Source organism: Triticum urartu, chromosome 5A (genome assembly GCF_056163025.1).
Source record: "Triticum urartu cultivar PI428250 chromosome 5A, HENAU_Tu73, whole genome shotgun sequence".
NCBI classification, from domain to species: domain Eukaryota; kingdom Viridiplantae; phylum Streptophyta; class Magnoliopsida; order Poales; family Poaceae; genus Triticum; species Triticum urartu.
Window position 1 is genome coordinate 546,920,559 of NC_141877.1, and position 21,127 is coordinate 546,941,685.

General features: G+C 50.5%; 1 protein-coding gene and 1 pseudogene across 1 annotated transcript; both read left to right on the forward strand.

Moving 5' to 3' along the window:
• The first annotated feature begins 5,516 nt into the window (after positions 1-5,516).
• LOC147972728 (wall-associated receptor kinase 4-like) lies at positions 5,517-7,538 on the forward strand (annotated as a pseudogene).
• LOC125510446 (putative wall-associated receptor kinase-like 16) lies at positions 6,416-10,467 on the forward strand. The gene is made up of 5 exons (XM_087521654.1): positions 6,416-6,497; positions 7,588-7,734; positions 7,891-8,780; positions 8,882-8,902; positions 9,136-10,467. The coding sequence occupies exons 3-5, from the start codon at positions 8,312-8,314 to the stop codon at positions 10,341-10,343; spliced, it is 1,698 nt and encodes a 565-aa protein (XP_087377780.1). The 5' UTR covers positions 6,416-6,497; positions 7,588-7,734; positions 7,891-8,311; the 3' UTR covers positions 10,344-10,467.
• The last annotated feature ends 10,660 nt before the right edge of the window (positions 10,468-21,127 follow it).

The window sequence follows — 21,127 nt, forward strand, 5'->3', positions numbered from 1 at the left end:
GAGAGGTGGAAGGCAGAAGGAGAAAGGGGAGCAAGGCACGGTGGGTGTCATTTCAGTTGGTGGTGAAGGAGATCTCAGACTGGCGCACAGTGAAGTCGTGGATGAGATCCTCACGTGGAAGCCACTGCCATTGCCGTCACCTTATGCCCACCACCGCCAAGCCATCATCCCTGGAGAATAGGAACGTGCGGTCTAGTCAGGGCCATGTACGGGTGCAGCAGCAGGGTTAACCGCGGCGGCGTGCTGGGGGCAGTGAGGATTGGAGCGGGGCGGACGCATCGCTGAGTGGGCGGAGCGGCTGCGTCGTCGCAGCATGGGTGGAGATGGGGATCCGGTCCGGTCAGCCGTTGCTATTGTCGGTTCTCTCTCTGCGGCGACGACCACAGCGGTGGCGCACGGCGCACCTAGGTCTGCTGTAGCGAAGGTCAAGAGGGGTCGGGTGCGGGAAGAGGAACGAAGTGGGTGGGGCTACGAGGACGCAGAGCAGAATCACGTTCGTTCGTTCGGCATCTGACGTTGGCCTGTGTCATTGAACGAGAAGCTTACGATTCGGCCACGGGAATAGCTGCCCCGGGACGACCGGCTCAGTATCAGCCCATGCGGAGAAACGAGTGCCTTGGACGGCCAGAGATGACCGATATGCGTGATCCAACGGTTTAAATCAGTGAGGGCGTGAGAGAGCTTGGAAAGGGTTCAGTTTTACTGTTCTTAATGTATGTGAAGATGCAAATTTATATCGCGAGGTGTTATATTTTACATTTTTGGGAAGTAGCGATGTTTTTTTTTTTGCATCTACATCATCTGTTAGACACGTGTTTTCGTGCCCCGAAGATGTATCAATTAGATATTTTCACATCTACATTTTTTATTGGAGATGTTCTCACCTGCGACAATGCTACGATCCCGCCACAGCTCCTGCTCAATGGCGGTGGCCGCGGAGGCATCCTCCAAGTGCAGTATTTCACCCTTGACGATTCGTCGGTGCTCGTCAAATGCACAACAGGACACGTAAAGGTTGACGGCGACGGCAGCAGCTCAATATTTTGCAGAGGGATTGACTCAACGGCGGAGCTATGTACAAAGCTTGAGGGGGCCGTGGCCCCCTCAGCCCAAATGAGATTCATTTTTTACCTGGTAATAGTCTACGTGATATCCACATGCAGGTCTACTCCGTGGCCACCCCCTGCAGCTTTGGGAAAGGCTCATCGGCATGCATGCAGCACGCACAAGCCCATCTTTGCTTTCATCACAATTCACACACGCCCACATTTCAGGTTCAGCTGCTTGCCCTCTATTTCCCAGCCATGCTCGCGCACGTCTACTCGCCTCTGTCCACGAACCAGGCAACCAGCCACCCTGCCGGCTGCCCGCACTCCCTTGACGCTGACGCCAACTAGCAACTCGCCCTGATCCACGCACGGCTGGCGAACACTACTGGGCCGAGGATGGGGAACAAGGGCACGCCTATGACCGTCGTCTTCGGCTCTTCACCACTGGTCTGGCCCCCCCATAGATTCTTGTCAAGCTCCGCCACTGGATTGACTAGGGGACCTACAACATCATGTTGTTAGATGACTGGGCAGGCGAACTGAACGAGCTCAGCCAGCTGGGATGCAACGTGCGAGTTGGTCAATTAGTAGGTTGAGCCGCTCCCATCGATAACGAGATGTTTCCAATGAGATATGAAATAGGGCTTTGCGACAATTGTATGGAGTTGGTCAATAGCAAAGTTTTTTGGTCAATTTATGTTTTCAATATGGTATAAATTTAAGTGTTAATAGTAGGAAAGAACAGAAACTTTCTTAGTTCATACTATATAGATTCATCACTTAATAATTTGTGTTGACTCGCTCCATTATTTTGGCAAGCAAGAACAGTGCACTTAAATTATGACACATTTTTTCCTTTTTGAAATTGCGCTTATAATGTGTTTGATCAGAAAACTATGCTCATGTACATATACAATGTCATACAAATGGTTCATGAGGTCATCAGGTATGGAATGCTCGACCAATATATGTTCGTTTTTTGCATTATTTCCTGATTCTCTTGCAGCGCTATTCAACAACCTATCTTCCTTACGGGTTCGCTGTCATAACATGTCAAGGTGGCCACGTGTGGGAATAGACAGGCGGCTTATAGGAGTGAGGAGATGTTTCCTCCTACTCGATCGTTTATGTAAAGGACAAAGTTGAAGAGATATTTAGTCCGCGTGGGACCAATAATACGTCCAGACCAGACTGATGGAGTTCTTTTCTTTGCTGCCGATACCAATACCAGACTCTAGCTGGTGTTTGGTAAGGTGTGTACTTCTCGGAAAACAGCGCGCGCGTTTGGCAAGGTGTGTACTCAACGCACGACGACTTTACTAACACATCCACACCGTGCCTTTGAAATATATCTGGCCATGGGCCGGGCCGGGCCGGGCCTAAAAAATCCCATGGTAGAAAACTGAGGCCCAGGCCCTCCCAGGCCCTACCATCGGGCCTACTTTTCAAGCCCAAGCCCAGCCCATCTCGTAAAAAGCCCTGAAAAGCCCTTAGGGCTTAGGGCGGTGGGCCGGGCCTCTTCCTTAAAATGCCAATATGCCAAGCCCAAGCCCGTCCAGGCCCTGCTGATGGGCTCAAAACTCATGCTCAAGCCCGGCCCATGGACAAGCCCATCGGGCCTAGGCCCTGGATTTTAGGGCCGGGCCTGGGTGGGCCGACAGGGCCGGGCCTGAGATGGCCAGGACTACTTTGAAAGCAAGCACCGTGTCCGTGTGTGGTACTACCGTACTACTACTAGTCTCCACTCTCCATACACACGCTTCCGTGTTAGGACTAGGAGGAACACTTGTAATATGGCCTTATAAAGACTTATAAGTCTCGGGAACCAAACATGTAGGGACTTTTTAGGGACTTGGGACTTAGGGCATCTCCAGCCGTTCGCCCCCCCAGGGCGCCTAAATAGAGCGGCCTGGGGGCGTGCCGGCGCTAGTTCGGCCCCTGGGGGCGACCTAGCGCCCAGTCACGCCCCCACGCGCCGGCCCCAGGATGCAGGAAATTTAAACTTGGTCGTTCCCGCTCTCAAAAGACGCCGCAAATCCGGCGATCGGACGTAGTCTGGCGTTACAAAAAACAGAGCGCCGCCGCCGCAAGTTCGCGTGCGCAATGATTCACTCGGCGGGGTCGGCTCCAGGCGTTGGCGGAGTCGGCGTGCGCGGGCTCGGCGGTGTCGGAGTTGCTTCGGTGCTGGGCTGTGTCGGCGCGGGTTCGGCACTGCTGGGCGGCGACGTAGAGGCGTCGTTCGGTCTTGGCGTCCGTGCGGTCGTGGGCGTCGTCGGCGTCGTCGGCGTTGCCGTCGGCAGCTCGTTCAGGATGAGGCCGCGCTGCACCAGTTACCATGCCTTGAGCTTCTCGTCGTTGCCCTGGAGCATGTCCGCCCCGCCCATCAGAAAAGCCATGTCGGTGTTTCTCTTCTTCGCGGCGACGTTCGTCCGGAGCAGGTCGAGTTTGATGGCGTTGTTCTTCATCAGCGACGACCACCGCGCCTCGGTCTTCTCTTCGCGCAGGACGGCCCGGGCCTGGGCGTCGGCGAGGCAATGCTCGATGGACTCCTGCATTCGCGCGGTTGCCGCGTCGGCGTTTTTCCCCTTCTTCGCCAATTTGTGGCCGTCCGGCCGCCCCTCTGACGCGTCCGGAGTCGTCACGTCCGGCTTGTATGTCTCCTTGGCCTTGTCGAGGGCACGTCGGACTTCCGCCCACTTCTCGCACTTGTCAATGCGCTTGTAGACGTGGAGGTGCTTGAAGTCGGCGTCTTGGTTGTCGCCTCGATACATGGCGAACATACGCAGCAGCTGCGCGGAGGGACGAACAATTGGCGAGCGGCGGGCGTAGACGACGAAGATATGCGGGCGAACGGCGTGCGTACCTGATCCTCAACGCTGGCGCCGCTCTCCGGGCGAGCCGCGACCTCCTCGACGATTCCATGCCATTTGTTGCACGCCAACTGGATACGCCCCCAATGGTTCGCCATCGCCTTGGAGCCGCGCTGCATGTAGACACCTTTGAAGTAGGGGTCGACGAGCTTCCGCTCGTCGAACTCGGCCTTGATGCGGTCCCAGTACGTCTCCAAGCTCTGGTTTGCGCCGGTGGTCGGGTCGAGGCAGACGACTTTCCATGCTTCGGCGAGGCATTCCTCCTCCTTGGACGTCCACTTGATTCGCGGTTCGCCTGACCTGGCCGTCCGCTTCTTCTTCTTCTGGCGCCCCTTCGTCGGAACAGGAGCCGGCTCCTCCTCCTCCTCCTCCTCCTCGGGTTCCTACGCGTCCTCGCCGTAGACGTAGCCGAGCTCGGCCTCCATGTTGCCGCTGAGATCCACTACCTCGTCCTGGGTGGCGAACCCGGGAGACGCGGCAGCCGCGGTCGATCCTGTCGCGATGATGTCGTCCATGTCGGCTCCCGTGTCGTCGGCGTCGCCGAGGTGCGAGAAGGGCAGCGGTCCACGGTAGAGATGGGGCGTCGGTGTGGACGCGTAGGCGGCGGGCGGCGAGTAGTTTTATGGAGGGTACTGCACGGCGACGAAGGCGGGCGAGGGCGTGCGCGTAGCGGGGTGACCATGAGGGAAGGTCACGTTTGGGTTGAACCCACCGTGCGCGTCGCCGTCGGCGTAGCCGGGCGACAATGAACCCCATGGAGATCCGGCGCCTTGCTGTCCCCAGGGCGCGTACTGGGCGTGGCTGACGACGGGTGGATTCATCCCCGCCTGGTCGACCGATGAGGAAGACGCCGCCGCGCGCGCCGCGTTGTCGCGGGCCTTCTTGGCGATGGCCCTGTTCCGCCTGTCGGCGGTGACTGCTTCGCACCGCTGAACTTCCACCCTCCACTCGGCGTTCGACAGGCCCGGTGGCTTCGATGGCGGCGCCCTCGGCTTCCTCTGCTTCGGCTGGACCACGGCGCCAGTCGCGTTTGCCACCGCGCGCGGCATGGCGTACTTCTTCGGCGGCATGGCGGCGACTGGAAGGCGAGTGGGAGGGGGTTTGGCGGGAGAAAGGGGGAGAATGGCGGGAGGAAGGCGAGCGAGCGGGAGAGATGCGAGGAAAAAGTGTCAAGAAACGGCGGGAAAAGGCCCTCGGGTCGCCTCCAGGGCGGGCCCACGCGCATTTTTCGCTTGTGCCGGCTTCCCAAGCGCCCCCCAGGGCGTCGGGTTCGGCCTGGGTCCGCCGGCACCAGTTTTGGTCCGAGCCGGCGAAAAACGGGCTTCTGGGAACGCGACTGGGGCCTTTTTTTGACGCCGGCGTGGCAAAATCGCGTGGGGAGGGCCTGTTGGAGACGCGGCTGGAGATGCCCTTATAAGTTAGGACTAAAAAAAATTCTAAGACTTATGAACCAAACAGAGCCTTAGCAGGCAGTGTGGCATCCAAGCATGTGGTCGGTGAGATCGGGGAGACACACACGCTTCACTGAAGCTAGCCCTTATAATTGAACTCCGAGACCGGCCGGGCAGCTAGCACAACCATCTCATTCTCGGCGATCATGGCACTCATAGCTGCAGCTGCAGCACTGGCTGCGCTGCTCATTCTAGAGTTTCGGGTCGCCGCCGGCGGAGCAGCACCTCCGGCGATCGGGATGCCGGGCTGTGACACCACCTGCGGCGACGTCGACGTGCCGTACCCGTTCGGCATGGGGCCGGCCAGGTGCTACCACTCGCCCGGGTTCAACCTCACCTGCGACAACACCACAACCCCGCCGCGGCTGCTGCTCGGTGGAGGCGGCAATGGCATTCTCCAAGTCGAGGGCTTCAATCTTCAGTGGTCCTTGGTGCTCGTCAGGCGCACCCCCGGCGACATAAGAGTGGACGCCAACGGCGGCAGTGGCTCCTTGTTCGCCGGAGGCCTCGGGAACGCCAACGAAGGTGCCTACATCATGCTCCCGCACGGCTCGAACGAGCTCATCCTGCTGGGATGCAACGTGCGGGCGACTCTGGTTGTCACCAGCGGCGGCGACAGCAGCAAGGGCACCGTCGTCAGCGCCTGCTCCTCCTTGTGCGGGGAAAAAGGCCACGGGTCCTTGCGGTATGTGCGGTCCAGCCTTGAGAGCAGCATGCTGTGCACCGGCGAAGGCTGCTGCCAGGCGCCCATCGTCCCCGTCAAGGCAGCGGCGGTATCAGGGTCCTCCTACTCCGTGCAGATCGAGTGGTTCGGCCGGAACAACCGCAGCGCCGACGAGGAGCGGATGCCCACGCGCGTGTTCGTCGCCAACGAAGGGTGGTTCGAGAACAGAAGATCACCGACAAGCTCTGGTATCCCAAACGGTCGCTGGTGAAGGGTGGGCCAACGGGAGTACCAATTTGGCTGAGCTGGGAGTTCGCCCAGGATCCTTCTCGTAATCATCGTCATAGCAATATATCTTCTTCGTCCACCTTCAGCTGCAATGATGATGTTACACGAGTCGGCTATACGTCCATGTGCAAAAGGGGCTACGGAGGCAATCCCTACATCCCCAACGGGTGCCAAGGTTCAATTTTTTTCCCCACGTTTCATTCTGAACTTACATATTAGACCTACATGCAGTTTTGTTATACTCCCTCTGTTCACTTTTATAAGCCGTTTCAGACAACTAAAAATAGGCTACTTTGCATGATGTCTGAAATGTCTTCAAGGCCTTATAAAAATGAACAGAGAAAGTATTGAATTTATACCATAGGTTTTTTTAGTGATACTATTTTTTCTATGAGAAATACAGTATTGTAGATTTTAATGCTCACAACATCTACACACTGAAAAAGGGATGGAAGGTCTGAAATAAATCCATAAAATGTCTCGAGTCTCGAGTACACCAGTCAAATTTAGGACTTGAATCTGGGTGGATTGATTTTTTCACAAGAGGAATCTAACCATCTATGCTATGCTAGTTCACATGTTTAGTGTTACTAGTAATATGAGATTGCTTGATACTAATCATTAATCAACATTAAATATTCAAGAAAGCATGTGCGTAACTACGTACCGGAGGTGAGTAATTTTTTGAGGAACTTTTGATTGATATTCTTTTTGAGAAAGACTAATATGAAATATGCCTGAAATTGTTTCTTTAATTTTGTTTGGGTTGAAATCGTACTTATCTGTAGATTAGATATCAACGAGTGTGAGTTGCCGGGAGACTACTGCCTTGGTGGCGTATGCACAAATACGATTGCAAGTTTTGACAAGACAGTATAGGACATGTGCCTGAGTGGATTGATTTCTCCACAAGAAATCTAATCATCTATGCTATGCTCACTTCGCTCGTTTAGTGATACTAATATATGATTGGCTGATATAATTGATATCGTTGTGTTCGTATATAAAAGCACCATTCGATAGTAGTACCGACTTTATATAAGATAATCCACATATAGTTGGACCAATCATTAATCCATATTAAATATTCAAGAATGCACGCTCCTGACTATTGGAGGTGAGTAATTTTTTGGAGGAGCATTTGACAAATTTGAAGAAAAAAAAATCGAAAAGGAGAGTACCCCAGGCTTGCATGACTAATATGAAATAAGCCGGAAATTGTATCCTTAATTTCGTTTGGTTTGTAAAATCGTGCTTTTTTTTAGATATCAACGAGTGTGAGCAGTCACAAAACTACCTGTGCCTTGGTGATGGCGTATGTACCAATACGATTGGAGGTTTTGACTGCGGGTGTCCGCCTGGAACCCATGGCAACCATTCCATACCCGGTGGCTGCGTCCCTTTCATCTCTGGTAATTATTTTCTTGGCCAGTTGGGTCATGAACAAATACTAAGATACATTTTTCTTTCTTGAGATAGCTTTATTTATATTATTATTTTTAAAGTCAGAAACTCTTCTTATTTCTTTGTAATATGAAATTAGTAATACAACAATTGTTTGCTTGCAGAAGGTGATAGGTGCAGCCCGTCCTGCGGGGACGTAGATGTGCACTACCCATTCGGCGTCGGTCCATCCCACTGCTACCTGCCGGGCTTCAACCTCACCTGTGACTATCCCAGCAGCGGCAAGCCACCACGATTGCTGCTCGATAGCTACGGTGCCTTCCAAATTCAAGAAATCTCAATCCAGAACTCTACACTGCGTGTTACTAGCTCCGTCGCCACTCTCGAAGCTAAAACGTTAGATCCTTACTCCTTCCATTTCAACAATTACTTCAGTGAAGGAGGCAACGCACTCCTCTCTCTATCCACCCGCAACGAGCTCGTAATCTCAGGATGCATGCAATGTCCAAGCAACACTGCTAGGGCCTGGTGACGACCCAAACATCATCAGCGTTTGTGCCACTTTCTGCTCCAACTCTGACATCAATGCCGGGAGGGTGCCAATTGCAAGCCATGACAGCGATGACAATAGCTGTTACGGCCGGTGTGGGTTGTTGCCGGGCATGTATATCTACGTCAATTGATGGCATGCCTGACAGGATGAACTTCAAATTTTTCGACATCAATAGCGTCCAGAACAACGTCTCGCGGCCCCCATATGTGCTAATCGCAGAGGAGGGGTGGTTTGACAATCGCCTAATCTCCGAACAGCAAATGCAAGCATCTCAAGGCAAGTCAAATTTTAAGCCTAATGTTCCTATTATTCTTCAGTGGGAGGTGTTGCAATCATCAGGCTTACCCAACGCCAAGATGTCACTTAAAAATTGTCCTCTGGAGGTAGCCGCTAATATTTGCAAGAGCAAACACAGCCAGTGCAAACCAGGGAACAGAGGTTATTCTTGCCGGTGTGACGAGGGTTACCACGGCAATCCCTATACCCCCAATGGATGCAAAGGTTAGCAACGTAATGTACATTGGCCACTTATATGAACAGGTTAATATACTTTATCCATTATGTAGTTAACTGAATTTGGCTCTTTTTTCTTTGTTCTACAGGTGGCCCCGTGACACTTAAAGGTGAGCAACTTAAGACGAGGACAAATACAAGTATTTGCAGTCACCTCTGTATTGCTATTTAATTCTTACTCAGCCTAATTCGGTTCTTCTCATTATCATGAGAACGTGATTTTGTTCATGTATGTGTTGTTTGCTTAGCATGTCTAGGCACGCCATAGATATAGAATAATCACAATAATAATTTCGTTATTTTTCATATCAATAGAGAGATTAAAGATCTATATTTTTTTCAGGTATCAGTGTGATTGTTGGACTTTCTTGCGGGGCAGGTCTTGTGATTTTGGTTCTAACTTCACTGTTTGTTTCCAAGAAATTGAAACATCGGAGAATCCAGATGTTAAAATGGAAGTTCTTCAAGCAAAATCATGGACAACTGTTGGAACAGTTGGTATCTCAAAGAGCAGGTATTGCAGAACAAATGATCATAACCTTGGAAGAGTTAAAGAAGGCAACACACAATTTTGATAAAGATCTTGTGGTTGGCGGTGGAGGGCATGGTACTGTTTACAAAGGGATTTTATCGAACCAACATATTGTGGCCATCAAGAAACCAAAGAAGGTGCTTTCAAAGGAGATTGATGAGTTTATAAATGAGGTTGCCATCCTATCACAAATCAACCACAAAAATGTCGTAAAACTCTATGGTTGCTGCCTTGAAACTGAAGTCCCGATGTTGGTGTATGAGTTCATATCCAATGGGACTCTTTATGATCATCTTCATGTTGAAGGACCAATATCATTGTCGTGGAATAACAGGTTGCGCATAGCCACTGAAACAGCCAAGTCGCTCGCCTATCTTCACTCAACTGTGGCAATGCCTATCATCCACAGAGATGTCAAGTCTGCTAACATACTTTTGGATGATACTCTCACAGCAAAGGTAGCTGACTTTGGAGCTTCAACGTACATTCCGATGGAGAAATCCGGGTTAACAAGAGCTCAAGGTACACGAGGATACTGGGACCCTATGTACTTTTACACTGGGCGGCTCACGGAGAAAAGTGATGTTTACAGTTTTGGGGTTGTCCTTGTGGAACTGCTAACCAGGAAGAAGCCATTTTCATATTTGTTCTCAGATGATGAGGGTCTTGTTGTACATTTTGTTACCTTGTTTGCAGAAGGGAATTTGCTCCAGATATTAGATCCACAAGTTATCGAGGAAGGGGGCAAAGAAGTCCAAGAAGTGGCTGCTATTGCAATAACATGTGTGAAATTAAAAGGAGAGGACCGTCCAACCATGAGGCAAGTGGAGTTGACGCTAGAAGGCCTACGTGCATCCGAGGAGCATATTTTAGATAAGGTAGTGGCTAAAAAAGTTTACAATAATGGTATCGAAGTAGGTGTTCAATCTAATAAGTTAGTTAGAAAAGTTAATGAGGGCTCGACAAGACGGTATAGTATGGAAGAAGAGTTCATACTATCTGCAAGTTATCCTCGGTAGTCTGGTTTACAAGAGACATAATTATTCCAACTTAGTGAAATTGTGCTCAAGGGAAAGATTACTCATGTTGACTCAATAGCTTTGTTTTGATGTATATCTAGTTATCCAACAGTACCTTTGTGAATTTGTGCTCAAATAAAAGACTTCATTTGCTAGATCAGCAGCTTTGTTTTGTTGTATATCCAGTACTGATGTTGTCCACGAGAGATGAGCCAGCGGTGAAAGGGCATTTGCAAGACAAAAGGACTTAATTAGTTGTTGGTTCCGTAACGGTAAAAATAGTTAGCCCCCATAGTACATGCTCATGTGAGCCCATATTCGCTGATTGAGACAACATTCACAAGATATCTCTGTACGTACACTTTCTTCCTTAATTTATGAAATAAATCAGATGCAATCTTTCTTTGCGTGACAAACTCCAGTTCCGAATCTGTCTTCTTTTACGTGAAAAACATTCGATCTATTGATCAAACTTAATGACTGGATGAAGAACACGAGAAGTAACTAAAATTACATTCCTTTCCGAAGACCACCAAGACGACTACAAGAAATGAAGCGAGCCTAAGGCGCACCACCGTCATCGTCCTTTTGTCACTGGAGTCGGCAATGCTCTCCGGATCGTGTGGTTACACTCCCTCCTTCCCATAATACAGTGCACATTGGTTTTACGAAGTCAAACTTCACAAGATTTAACCAAGCTTATAGAGAAAATTATCTGTACATGCAGTCTCAAATATGTATCATATGAAATATATTTCATTGTGAATGAAATGACTCTAGTATGGTATTTTAGAAGTTCATAAATTGTTCTATACTTTTTGTCATGTTTTCAAAATTTTACTTCCAGAAGTATTTTAGCATACACTATATATTTTGGTATCAAGGGAATACATACATAATGTTTTATGCTGGCAGTTCAATAGAAATATCCTGTTATTTTACTTTTAGAAAAGAAGGTGAGAAGCCCATTTTTAGTAGTTAGAGCATCTACAACCACAAGTAGCAAATCGCTAATTTTTCAAAATAATACATTTTTAATTAAATTTAAGAAATATTATGCCGCAAAGTTTTTTTAAATAATACCTAGTTGGCCTCTGCTGGCCGATTGGATCCAGTGGTCCTACTGGTGGCCGATAGGTTAGTCATAATAGAATCATTAGAGTTATACTCCCCATGATCAAAGCCGGTTAGATTTGGAGGTAGAAGAAGGATTTCTTTCCAAAGTAAAGCGCCGGCATTTGGATGTAGATCAGCAAAAGGGAATTTAGTTTCATCGAACACAACATCTTGGGATATGTAAACTCGACCAGTAGAGACATCTAGGCATTTGACCCCCCTTGTGTTGAGATCTATACCCAAGAAAAACACATTGTTTCGAGAGAAACATAAGTTTGCGAGAGTTGTATGGTCGGAGATTGGGCCAACAGGCACACCCAAATACCGCGGAGTGATGTGTAGTCAGGTTTGATATGAAGGAGCCGTCTTGTGGGTGTTTCATTGTTGACGACTCAACTAGGGAGCATGTTGATAATGTGAACGGCCGAGAGAAAAGCTTCATCCCAAAACCTGAGGGGCATGGAAGCGCCGGCAAGAAGGGCTAGACCAACCTCAACTATGTGCCTATGTTTGCGTTCGATAGATCCGTTTTGTTGGTGAGCATGGGGCATGACACATGATGAGATATGCCAAATGTTTGAAAGAAGGAGTTTAGCTTCTCATACTCCCTCCCACCCCCCAGTCGGATTGGACAGCAATAATTTTGCTGTCAAACTTGCGTTCTACAAGTGCTTGGAAATTTTTGAACACTTGAAAAACATCAGATCTTTTCTTGAGGAGATAAATCCAAGAAAATTTGCTATAGTCATCAATGAAGCTAACATAGTACGTGTGTCTACCAACAGAGGTGGGGGCAGGACCCTAAATATCAGAAAATATCAATTGCAAAGGTTGAGTAGAAACACTAGTGGATATAGGATAAGGTAATTGATGACATTTTGCTCTTTGGAAAGAATCACGAACAATTTCAATATTTCGCTCACCAGCAAACGGGAGCTTATTTTTCCTAAGGAAACGTTCAACTAAGGAAAAAGAGGCATGTCCTAAATGATCGTGCCATTGTGTGGACGAAAGCTTGATAGCACCACAAGCTTGTTTATTTGATCTTCTAAACTCCGGAATCAACGGGTAAAGCCCTTGAACACATCTACCTCGATAGAGAACTTTTCTCGTGGCCTGATCCTTGATGAAAAAGAAGAAAGGATGGAGTTCAATGAACACATGATTATCAATAGTAATACGATGAACGGAGAGAAGATTTTTGTTGTCACTAGGAACATGCAAAAAATTTCTAAGATGAATCTTGCGAGAAGGGGTACGTATAACCGAATGACCTATGTGACTTATCCTCATACCTGCACCACTTGCCGTGTAGATTTGATCATTCCCATGATATTTCTCACGAAGGGTCACCTTCTCAAGCTCCCCCGTGAGATGGTTGGTGGTGCCACTGTCAAGATACCAGTTGGTATCAATGCCGTAGGATCCGTCGGCGAACCTTGTCATCTTCATCAGAGGAGGCTTCGTCTTCATCGAAGCGATACCAGCAGTCCTTGGCCGTGTGGCCAGGCTTGCCACATATCTGGCAACGCACGACATCAGGTCGGGATCTGCCCGAGCCACCGCCGCTGCCGCCCCCACCACGACGGCCCCTGTTGTTGGTGAAGTTGGGGCGTCGGCCGTGGGAGCCGGAGTTGTTGGAGCCGCCACCACCTTGCTTGCCCTTGTGTCGAGGAGGACCGCGAGGATGAGATGAGTACCCGCCGCGCCCGCGAGTGGCCGCGTTGGCCGAGGACTTGAAGCCGCCGCCGGTGCTGTGAAACTGAGCCACACGCTGATCAAAGTTGCTCAGCATTGTATACAGCTCGTCAAGGGAGACCGGCGTGACGCGGGCATCGAGGGGCTGGTAGTCCATGTCCAGCCCATGCAGCAGGTAGGAGATGAGCTCATCGTCCTGGATTGGCTTGCCGGAGTTCATCGGCAAGGCCACACATATGAGCGTAGTATGCAGCAACCGATTGGTTGCCCTTCTGTGCATTGATCAAGGCAGTGCGAATATTGTTGACACGACTCAAAGATTGAGAGGAAAACATGCCTGCAAGTTCCACCCAGAGGGCGTGCGTGGTGGTGACCGTGGTCACCGCGATCAGCACTTCTTTGGAGAGATTGTTGAGGCGGTAGCCGAGCACCTGCTGATCCTCCCTCACCCATATGGGATGGAGAGGGTTGAGCTCGGATGACTCCTTGCCGTCCTTGTCCTTGGTGACGAGGAGGCGGGTGGGTTCCGGCATAGTTCCATCGACGTATCCGAAAAGCCCAGCTCCCCTCAGCTGCGGCGTAACTTGTGTTCGCCACATGACGTAGTTCGTCCGGAAGAGTTTCTCCGTGACCTGGCCGCTCACTACAACAAATATGTCAACTTGTGACCTTGACTATTGGTCACTGAAAGGTCATTGTTTTTCATTTGCGATCTTTTTTTGACCAAAACCACAAGGTCAAAAACTGGCGGTCGTAAACTGAAATTAACGACCTTCTCTGTGAGAAGGTCGTTGACGTTTATGACCAAAATATGCCTACTGTTTTGTTTTGGTCAGTAGCAACCTCCCCAGGCCACGTAGGCATCCAGCGTGGCAAGCTGATGTGGCACAAGATTCAGCCCGGTCTGATTCAGCGTTTTACATGGGCCGAGCCCATTAATTCGGCCTTTTAATGTATTTTTTCTGTTGTTTTTACTAGCTACATGGGCTTGGGCCATTGGTTCGACCTTTTTTTGCTTTCTGAGGTGCAGTCTATTCACATTCTATAAAATTTTTATTTTCGGGTTTTCTTTTTTTTGTTACATTCAATTTTTAGATTATTGTAGTCAACTGGATGCACATTGTCAGATTCTTCTAGGCACTAGGTCCCAAACATGAGGTTTTAATTTTTCACAACTTGTAACTCAATGATATACCAATCAGAGAACATATTTTAAATATATTCAAATAACAGCCAAATCCCCGATGTACCAATCAAGTTTATTACATTCCACCAATCACAATATAACCACACAATATTACACCAATCACGGTATAGCACTCTACAGATAAAACACTCAACAAGTACACGCACGTCTCCAACACCTTAGCGCCTTCAACCTGCAAAATATCACATCCAACCACATATTAATGATCAAATCAATTCTCCCCTTGAAGGCAATAAAAAAATGTGCTCATGTATGAACAAAAATAAAATACACAATCTTTGAGGCCATAGAATGTGCTACAAAAATCTTAACAAATGCATAGATATCCACACGGAGCACATCCTACATGCACCAAGCATCAGGCATATGTTCAAGAAGATAAGTAATTTGAGATGGAAACAACTACATCTAAGAATCTAACATGTGTAGTAGCACCAGCAAAAAGAGAAAGACATGGAAGAATTTACAAGAACAACACCGTGGGAGTCCAATTACATGTACATGAGATACTGCTGCTAGTGTATATAGAACCAATCAAGCTGCTGGTGTAGGAGCAGAGCATGAGTCCAACAGAGCCACATAGGAGCAAACAACAGAGCCACATAGGAGCAAACAACAGATTAAGCAAATCCAGAGCAACCCCATACGACCAGAGCATCACAGGAGCACATATATAAAGCAAGTACACATGGGCAGCTACTGACAGACCCTAGAACCGCATGAATTTAGCACCAGAGAGCTCCAGTAGGAGTTGATGCTTGGTTACAACATCTAGAAGCAACTAGCAGAGCCCCACATCCAACCCAAATCATGGCCAAGGCCATGCAGGAGCAACATCAGAGAAGAAGGAACGGGGAGGAGCTCACCAGAGGAAGGTTGTAACCGTAGCAGAGGCTCAGCCACACCACGGCTGTGGTGTGACCATCACCACATCGAGGAGAAGGTCTGGAAGCCGCCGAAGCACCACCGCGGGGACCAAGGAAAGCGCCGGGCATAGTGGCGCCATGTAACGCCCTCAATGCGGCTATATCTCCCACGTGTTGAAGCACGACTTAGAGGCATAACCGCATTGAAAGCAACGCAAGTGAGGTAATCTTCGCAAAAAACCCATGTAATACAATAAGGGAAAAGAGATACATAGTTGGCTTACAATCACCACTTCACACATTACATGAATAAAGCATTACAACATCCAGATATAATCAAGGTCTGACTACGGAACCCAAAATAAAAGAAGACTACCCCAAATGCTACACAGATCCCCGATCGTCCCAACTGGGCTCCACTACTGATCAACTGGAAACGGAACAACATAACGAACACGAACTTCATCGAGATCCTCCTTGAGCTTGGTTGCGTCACCTGCATGATATCATCGGCACCTGCAAGCTGGTTTTGGAAGTATCTGTGAGTCACGGGGACTCAGCAATCTCACACCCTCGCGATCAAGACTATTTAAGCTTATAGGAAGGGTAAAAGGTATGAGGTGGAGCTGCAGCAGGTGACTAGCATATTTGGTGGCTAACAACGCAAATGAGAGCGAGAAGAGAAGGAAAAAGCACGGTCGAACAACTACGATCAAGAAGTGATCCTAGAACAACCTACGACAAACATAACTCCAACACCGTGTTCACTTTCCGGACTCCGCCGAGAAGAGACCATCACGGCTACACACGCAGTTGAAGCATTTTAATTAAGATAAGTTTCAGGTTTATATACAACCGGACATTAACAAATTCCCATCTGCCCATAATCGCGGGCATGGCTTTCGAAAGTTCAAATCCCTGCAGGGGTGTCCCAACTTAGCCCATCACAAGCTCTCACGGTCAACGAAGGATATTCCTTCTCCCAAGACAATCCGATCAGACTCGGCATCCCGGTTACAAGACATCCTCGACAATGGTAAAACAAGTCCAGCAACACCACCCGAATGTGCCGACAAATCCCGATAGGAGCTGCACATATCTCGTTCTCAGGGCACACTTAGATGAGCGCTCCGTACAACTAAAACCAAACCTCGAGTTTCCCTGAGGGGGCGCTGCACAGGGCTCTAGTTTGGACCAACACTCAGAGGAGCACTGGCCCCCGGGGGGGGGGGGGGGGGGGGTTAAATAAAGATGAACCTTGAGTCCGCGAAACCCAAGGGAAAAACGCTAGGTGGCGAATGGTAAAACCAATGTTGGGCATTGCTGGAGGAGTTTTATTCAAGGCGAACTGTCAAGGGGTTCCCATTATAACCCAACCGTGTAAGGAACGCAAAATCCGGGAACATAACACCGATATGACGGAAACTAGGGCGGCAAGAGTGGAACAAAACACCAGGCATAAGGCCGAGGCTTCCACCCTTTACCAAGTATAGAGATGCATTAAGTAAATAAGAGATATTGTGATATCCCAACAAAATATCCATGTTCCAACAAGGAACAAACTCCAATCTTCACCTGCAACTAGGAACGCTATAAAAGGGGCTGAGCAAAGCGGTAACATAGCCAAACAACGGTTTGCTAGGACAAGGTGGGTTAGAGGCTTTGCTTAACAATATGGGAGGCATGATAAGCAAGTGGTAGGTATCGCAGCATAGGCATAGCAAAAGAGCGAGCAACTAGCAAGCAAAGATAGAAGTGATTTCGAGGGTATGGTCATCTTGGCTGCAAAGTTCTCGGAGTTGCCTTGATCCTCGTAAGCGTACTCAACGGGCTCCTCGATCACGTACTCGTCTCCCGGCTCTACCCAAGCAAGAACAACAAGCAAAAGGGAACACAATCAACCACGTGCAATGCTCAAGCAACATGATGCAAACATGGTATGATATGCGGGATGCGATATGTGATGCATATGCAAGATTTGGAAAAAGATGATTGAACCTGGCCTCAACTTGGAAAACCAAGAGTGCCACTGGAAAGAGGAGTTGATTTCGGTCGAAATCGATATAAAGATCATCGGAATCGGATGCACGGTTTGGAAATGACAAGCAAAACAAATATGGCACCGGTCTGCGATAATCAGCACGAGACCACCTAAATGCATCAAGATAAATAAGCTACAGCACTCCAACAAGACAACAAAATACATGGCAGGGATCCACTCAAGATTCTTGACAAAAGATGAACACTGAGCTACGGCTAATTCACTCATTAACAGGTTCAAACAAGCATGGCAAAAGTGCAAAAGATTACAGGTTACAGATTTAGTGAAATTAACAGCATGTCAGGAATTTATCATCCGGAAGCAATCTTTAGCGCACGAAAACTACATGCTACAGGAACATGTCATGGCAAAGCAAGGCATGGCATGAAGCTACTCAAATAATAGAACAAAAGTCCCTTAGTGACCATGAGCCAAAAGGGATCAGAAAATACAATTGCAAGCATGTGAACATAGCAAAAACATAAACAGATTTAGACTTAGTAAAAAACTAGAGCATGCAAAACAGATATCAAGTAGGCATGTTTACGAGCTTGATGCACTCACTATGAAGCATGGCATGATAATCTAAGCATACACCCAGCAAGTAGACATGGCATAGAAGCTATACATGGCAAGAACAACAACATAGCATGCACGGATCAACAACAACAAGCTCGGCAAAATCGCTAAACATGTTAACGATCTGCCAGGAACATTTTATAGCAAAAGTAGAGCTCGATTGAGTCAAGTTAGGGTGCTCCATAAATGCAAACAAAGACATGGATGGATAGAGAACCACAATATCTACAAAACATCCTTACTGATCATGCTCAAAAAAGGCACGGGTCACTAGGAAACAACATGAACATATGGCATAAAAATTACAGCAGGACAAGGACTTAGTGAAATTCTAAGTCCCTGAAATCAGTAACATTGAGTAAGCTACTTTGCATGCTTGCTCTAGTCACCACAGAGATCACAAAAATACATGGCATACACCTCTGTAAAGATGGCATGGCATACTTCAAAACACATGTAGAGCTCAGGATCATAGCATGCACACATTAATCATGGCAAAAATGACAAAAGTGCATTTGCTGAAACAGATCTGAAACTATCATCACACAACCCTTTTCCAATAGCATTTAGGGCATCAAGATGAGCTCAAATGAAAATGATGCAATGAGATGAAATGATTTACTCTTCGAGACGAACATTTTGATATGCTACACGCACGAATCAGAGCAACGGTGATAAAGTTACGATGCAATGAAGGAGGCATAAAAATATGCAGATCTCAGGACTTAGACGAAAATATCACCTCCAGATCTAGGGTTCGTCCGGCGCAGAAATCGAGGATCGCCGGAAATCCTCGCCGGGGATGAGGGAGAAGACGGTGTCGGAGTAAATGGCCATGGGTAGCCTAGCCGGCTTCCCTTGGCACTTCTCCAAAAACTACGAGCCAGCCCGGCTCTCAAGAATCCAAGACATAGGGCCAACTTCCCCCGCCGGCTGCGATCCAGGCCGGCTTTGGGAAGGCGGTCCGACTTTAACCTTCATGAGAGGGCCGACTCCAAGAAGCCGGCTACGAGAAGGCCGACTCCTTCGAGCCGGCTCCCCATAAAGTAGTCAAGACCGTACCCACGAAGTTTGCACCCACCTAACGGCGGTACGACGGGGCATGGCTACAGAAGAGCCTGCCACCCCCGAATCCCGGGGCACGCCTGGCACAGTGCGTCGTACGAGGTAGGCATGACCCGTCCGGCGCAGCACTGTTGCCATGTTGACCCCGGCGTCACCCGCGACGGGCCGCCAGCGTGGCCCACAGGCGGTAGGCCCCTTAGAGCAGAGAGACGGCCGAAGGCGGACACGCTTCCAACCAGCCGGCCCAAGGCGGAGCCAGCTCCCCGCAGCCAGCCCGCCGCTTCCCTCGAAGAGGACGCCCCATTAAGGAGACAAGACGCGGTAAGGCTACAGCGATCGTCCGACAGGCGGCGGTACTGTAGCCGCGCTTACCACGATGAAGCTCACGTCAACAAGATGAAGCCACAGTGACCAAGGAGCTGGCAGCCGGCAGGACCCACCAGTCGGCGGGCTCCAGCAGCCGGCGCAGGAGCCGGCGAGCACAGTCACAGACGGCTGGGCCCCACGCCCAGTCGGATTACCATTGTACCCCCGGGGGGGTAGGCCTATATAAACCCCCCGGAGAACCCATGCAAAGGGTTCGACCCCCTGCTAGTTCTAGACACCATACAAGGAGAAGAAGCAGGCTAGCCGTGCCCTTTCTTCCCCCCCCCCCCAAAACAGCTCAAGGAGTGTTGTGTAGCTACTTGATTCATCCAGTGAGCATGCGGAGACCCCGCAGAGCAGCAATAGGGGTGTTATCTCCTTGGAGAGCCCCGAAGCTGGGTAAGATCCGCCGGCGTGCACGTCTTCGCCTCATCCCGCTTCCAGGCACCGGCGACGTCTTACTGGTTCCCACAAAGATAAGCCACCCGTTGGCATATGTCGCACCTACCACCCGACATTTGGCGCCCACCGTGGGGCCAGGCGCACCGTCGTCCGGAGACCTGTTCTGGACGGGAACGATCTTCCTCCCCAGCGAGCGTAGCCAGCCCGGCACGCCCGATGGCGCTTGCCACGACGCGCTGCAAGGCGTCACCAGCATCTGCGCGGCAAGCGGCCTCGCCGATCTCCCCGACGAGCTCGCCTCCGATGCGGGCACTGACCGCCTCGCCAACCTGCTCGGCCAGCTCCATGTCTCCAGCGAGCCCGCTGCGGACCTGGAGTGGGTTGGTTCCGCCGACCCGATGCTTGTCGACTCCGACACGGCCTCCTACGACGCCTTCCCCACCAACGTCGCGATCTACAACGACCCGCTTCCTCGAGCCGACGGCCACGATGCTGTCGTCGCCGAAGTGATGGTTGTCGGCCACGGCGGCCCGGCCGATGAGAGCGCCCGCGGCGCCTCGCGCGCGGCGGCCCACGACTTGTCTGCTCCTCTCCCAGCCGACGCCGACGACGAAGCCCTGGAAGCACGCCGCCTCGCCCTCCTCGCAGAGGGCCGGAGGCTGGCCTCCGTAAGACGCCTCACTGAGGCCTACCGGCGCGAGGCTGACCGCGCCGCCTTCGGCACGCTGGCCCCGGGCGGGCCTAGCCGGGCCGGCCTTGTCAAGCAACGCGGCACCGTCATCGCTGACACACTGGGAGTCGACCGCCCGGTCTATGCCACTCCGCTCGAGAACTTGCGTGCCGCCCAGGCGGCCGTAGACGAGCTGGACGGCCTGGAGGCCGAAGACCTTCCCCACATGACCCGGCGCATCCAGCAGTTGATTGACGCCGCCACGCAGCGGCACGAAGCCGACGCTCGCGCGGAAAGCCTTTCCCCGCGCCGAGAGCACGGCGTGACGTCCCGAACGCCGACTACGAGCGATACCCGCGCGCGACGCGAGAAGGAGCCGGCTACCAGTCGCAGCCGGACCTGGATCTCCATCGAGCGAGACGCGGACGGTCATCCCCGAGCCATGGAGTGGCGGGGCGACCCGCCTCCGCCTCCGCCCCGCGGAGAGAGATACCCCGCCTCACCGCCAGCGGCGCACCCGACTCTCAGCGGCCGGCTGGGCCGCCGCGAAGGAATCGGCAAGAACGACGCCCGTCATCGGATCGACCGCCTGGCGCGATCCCTGGCATTGGAAGAAGAAGACGATGTCGGCCCGCCTTGCTTTGGCCCCCGCATCCGCGACGAGCCCTTTCCCAAGGGGTTCTCGCTCCCAAGAGACACGCCCAAGTACAACGGCTCCGTGAAACCGGAAGATTGGTTGATCGACTACTCCACCGCAGTTAGCATCGCCAATGG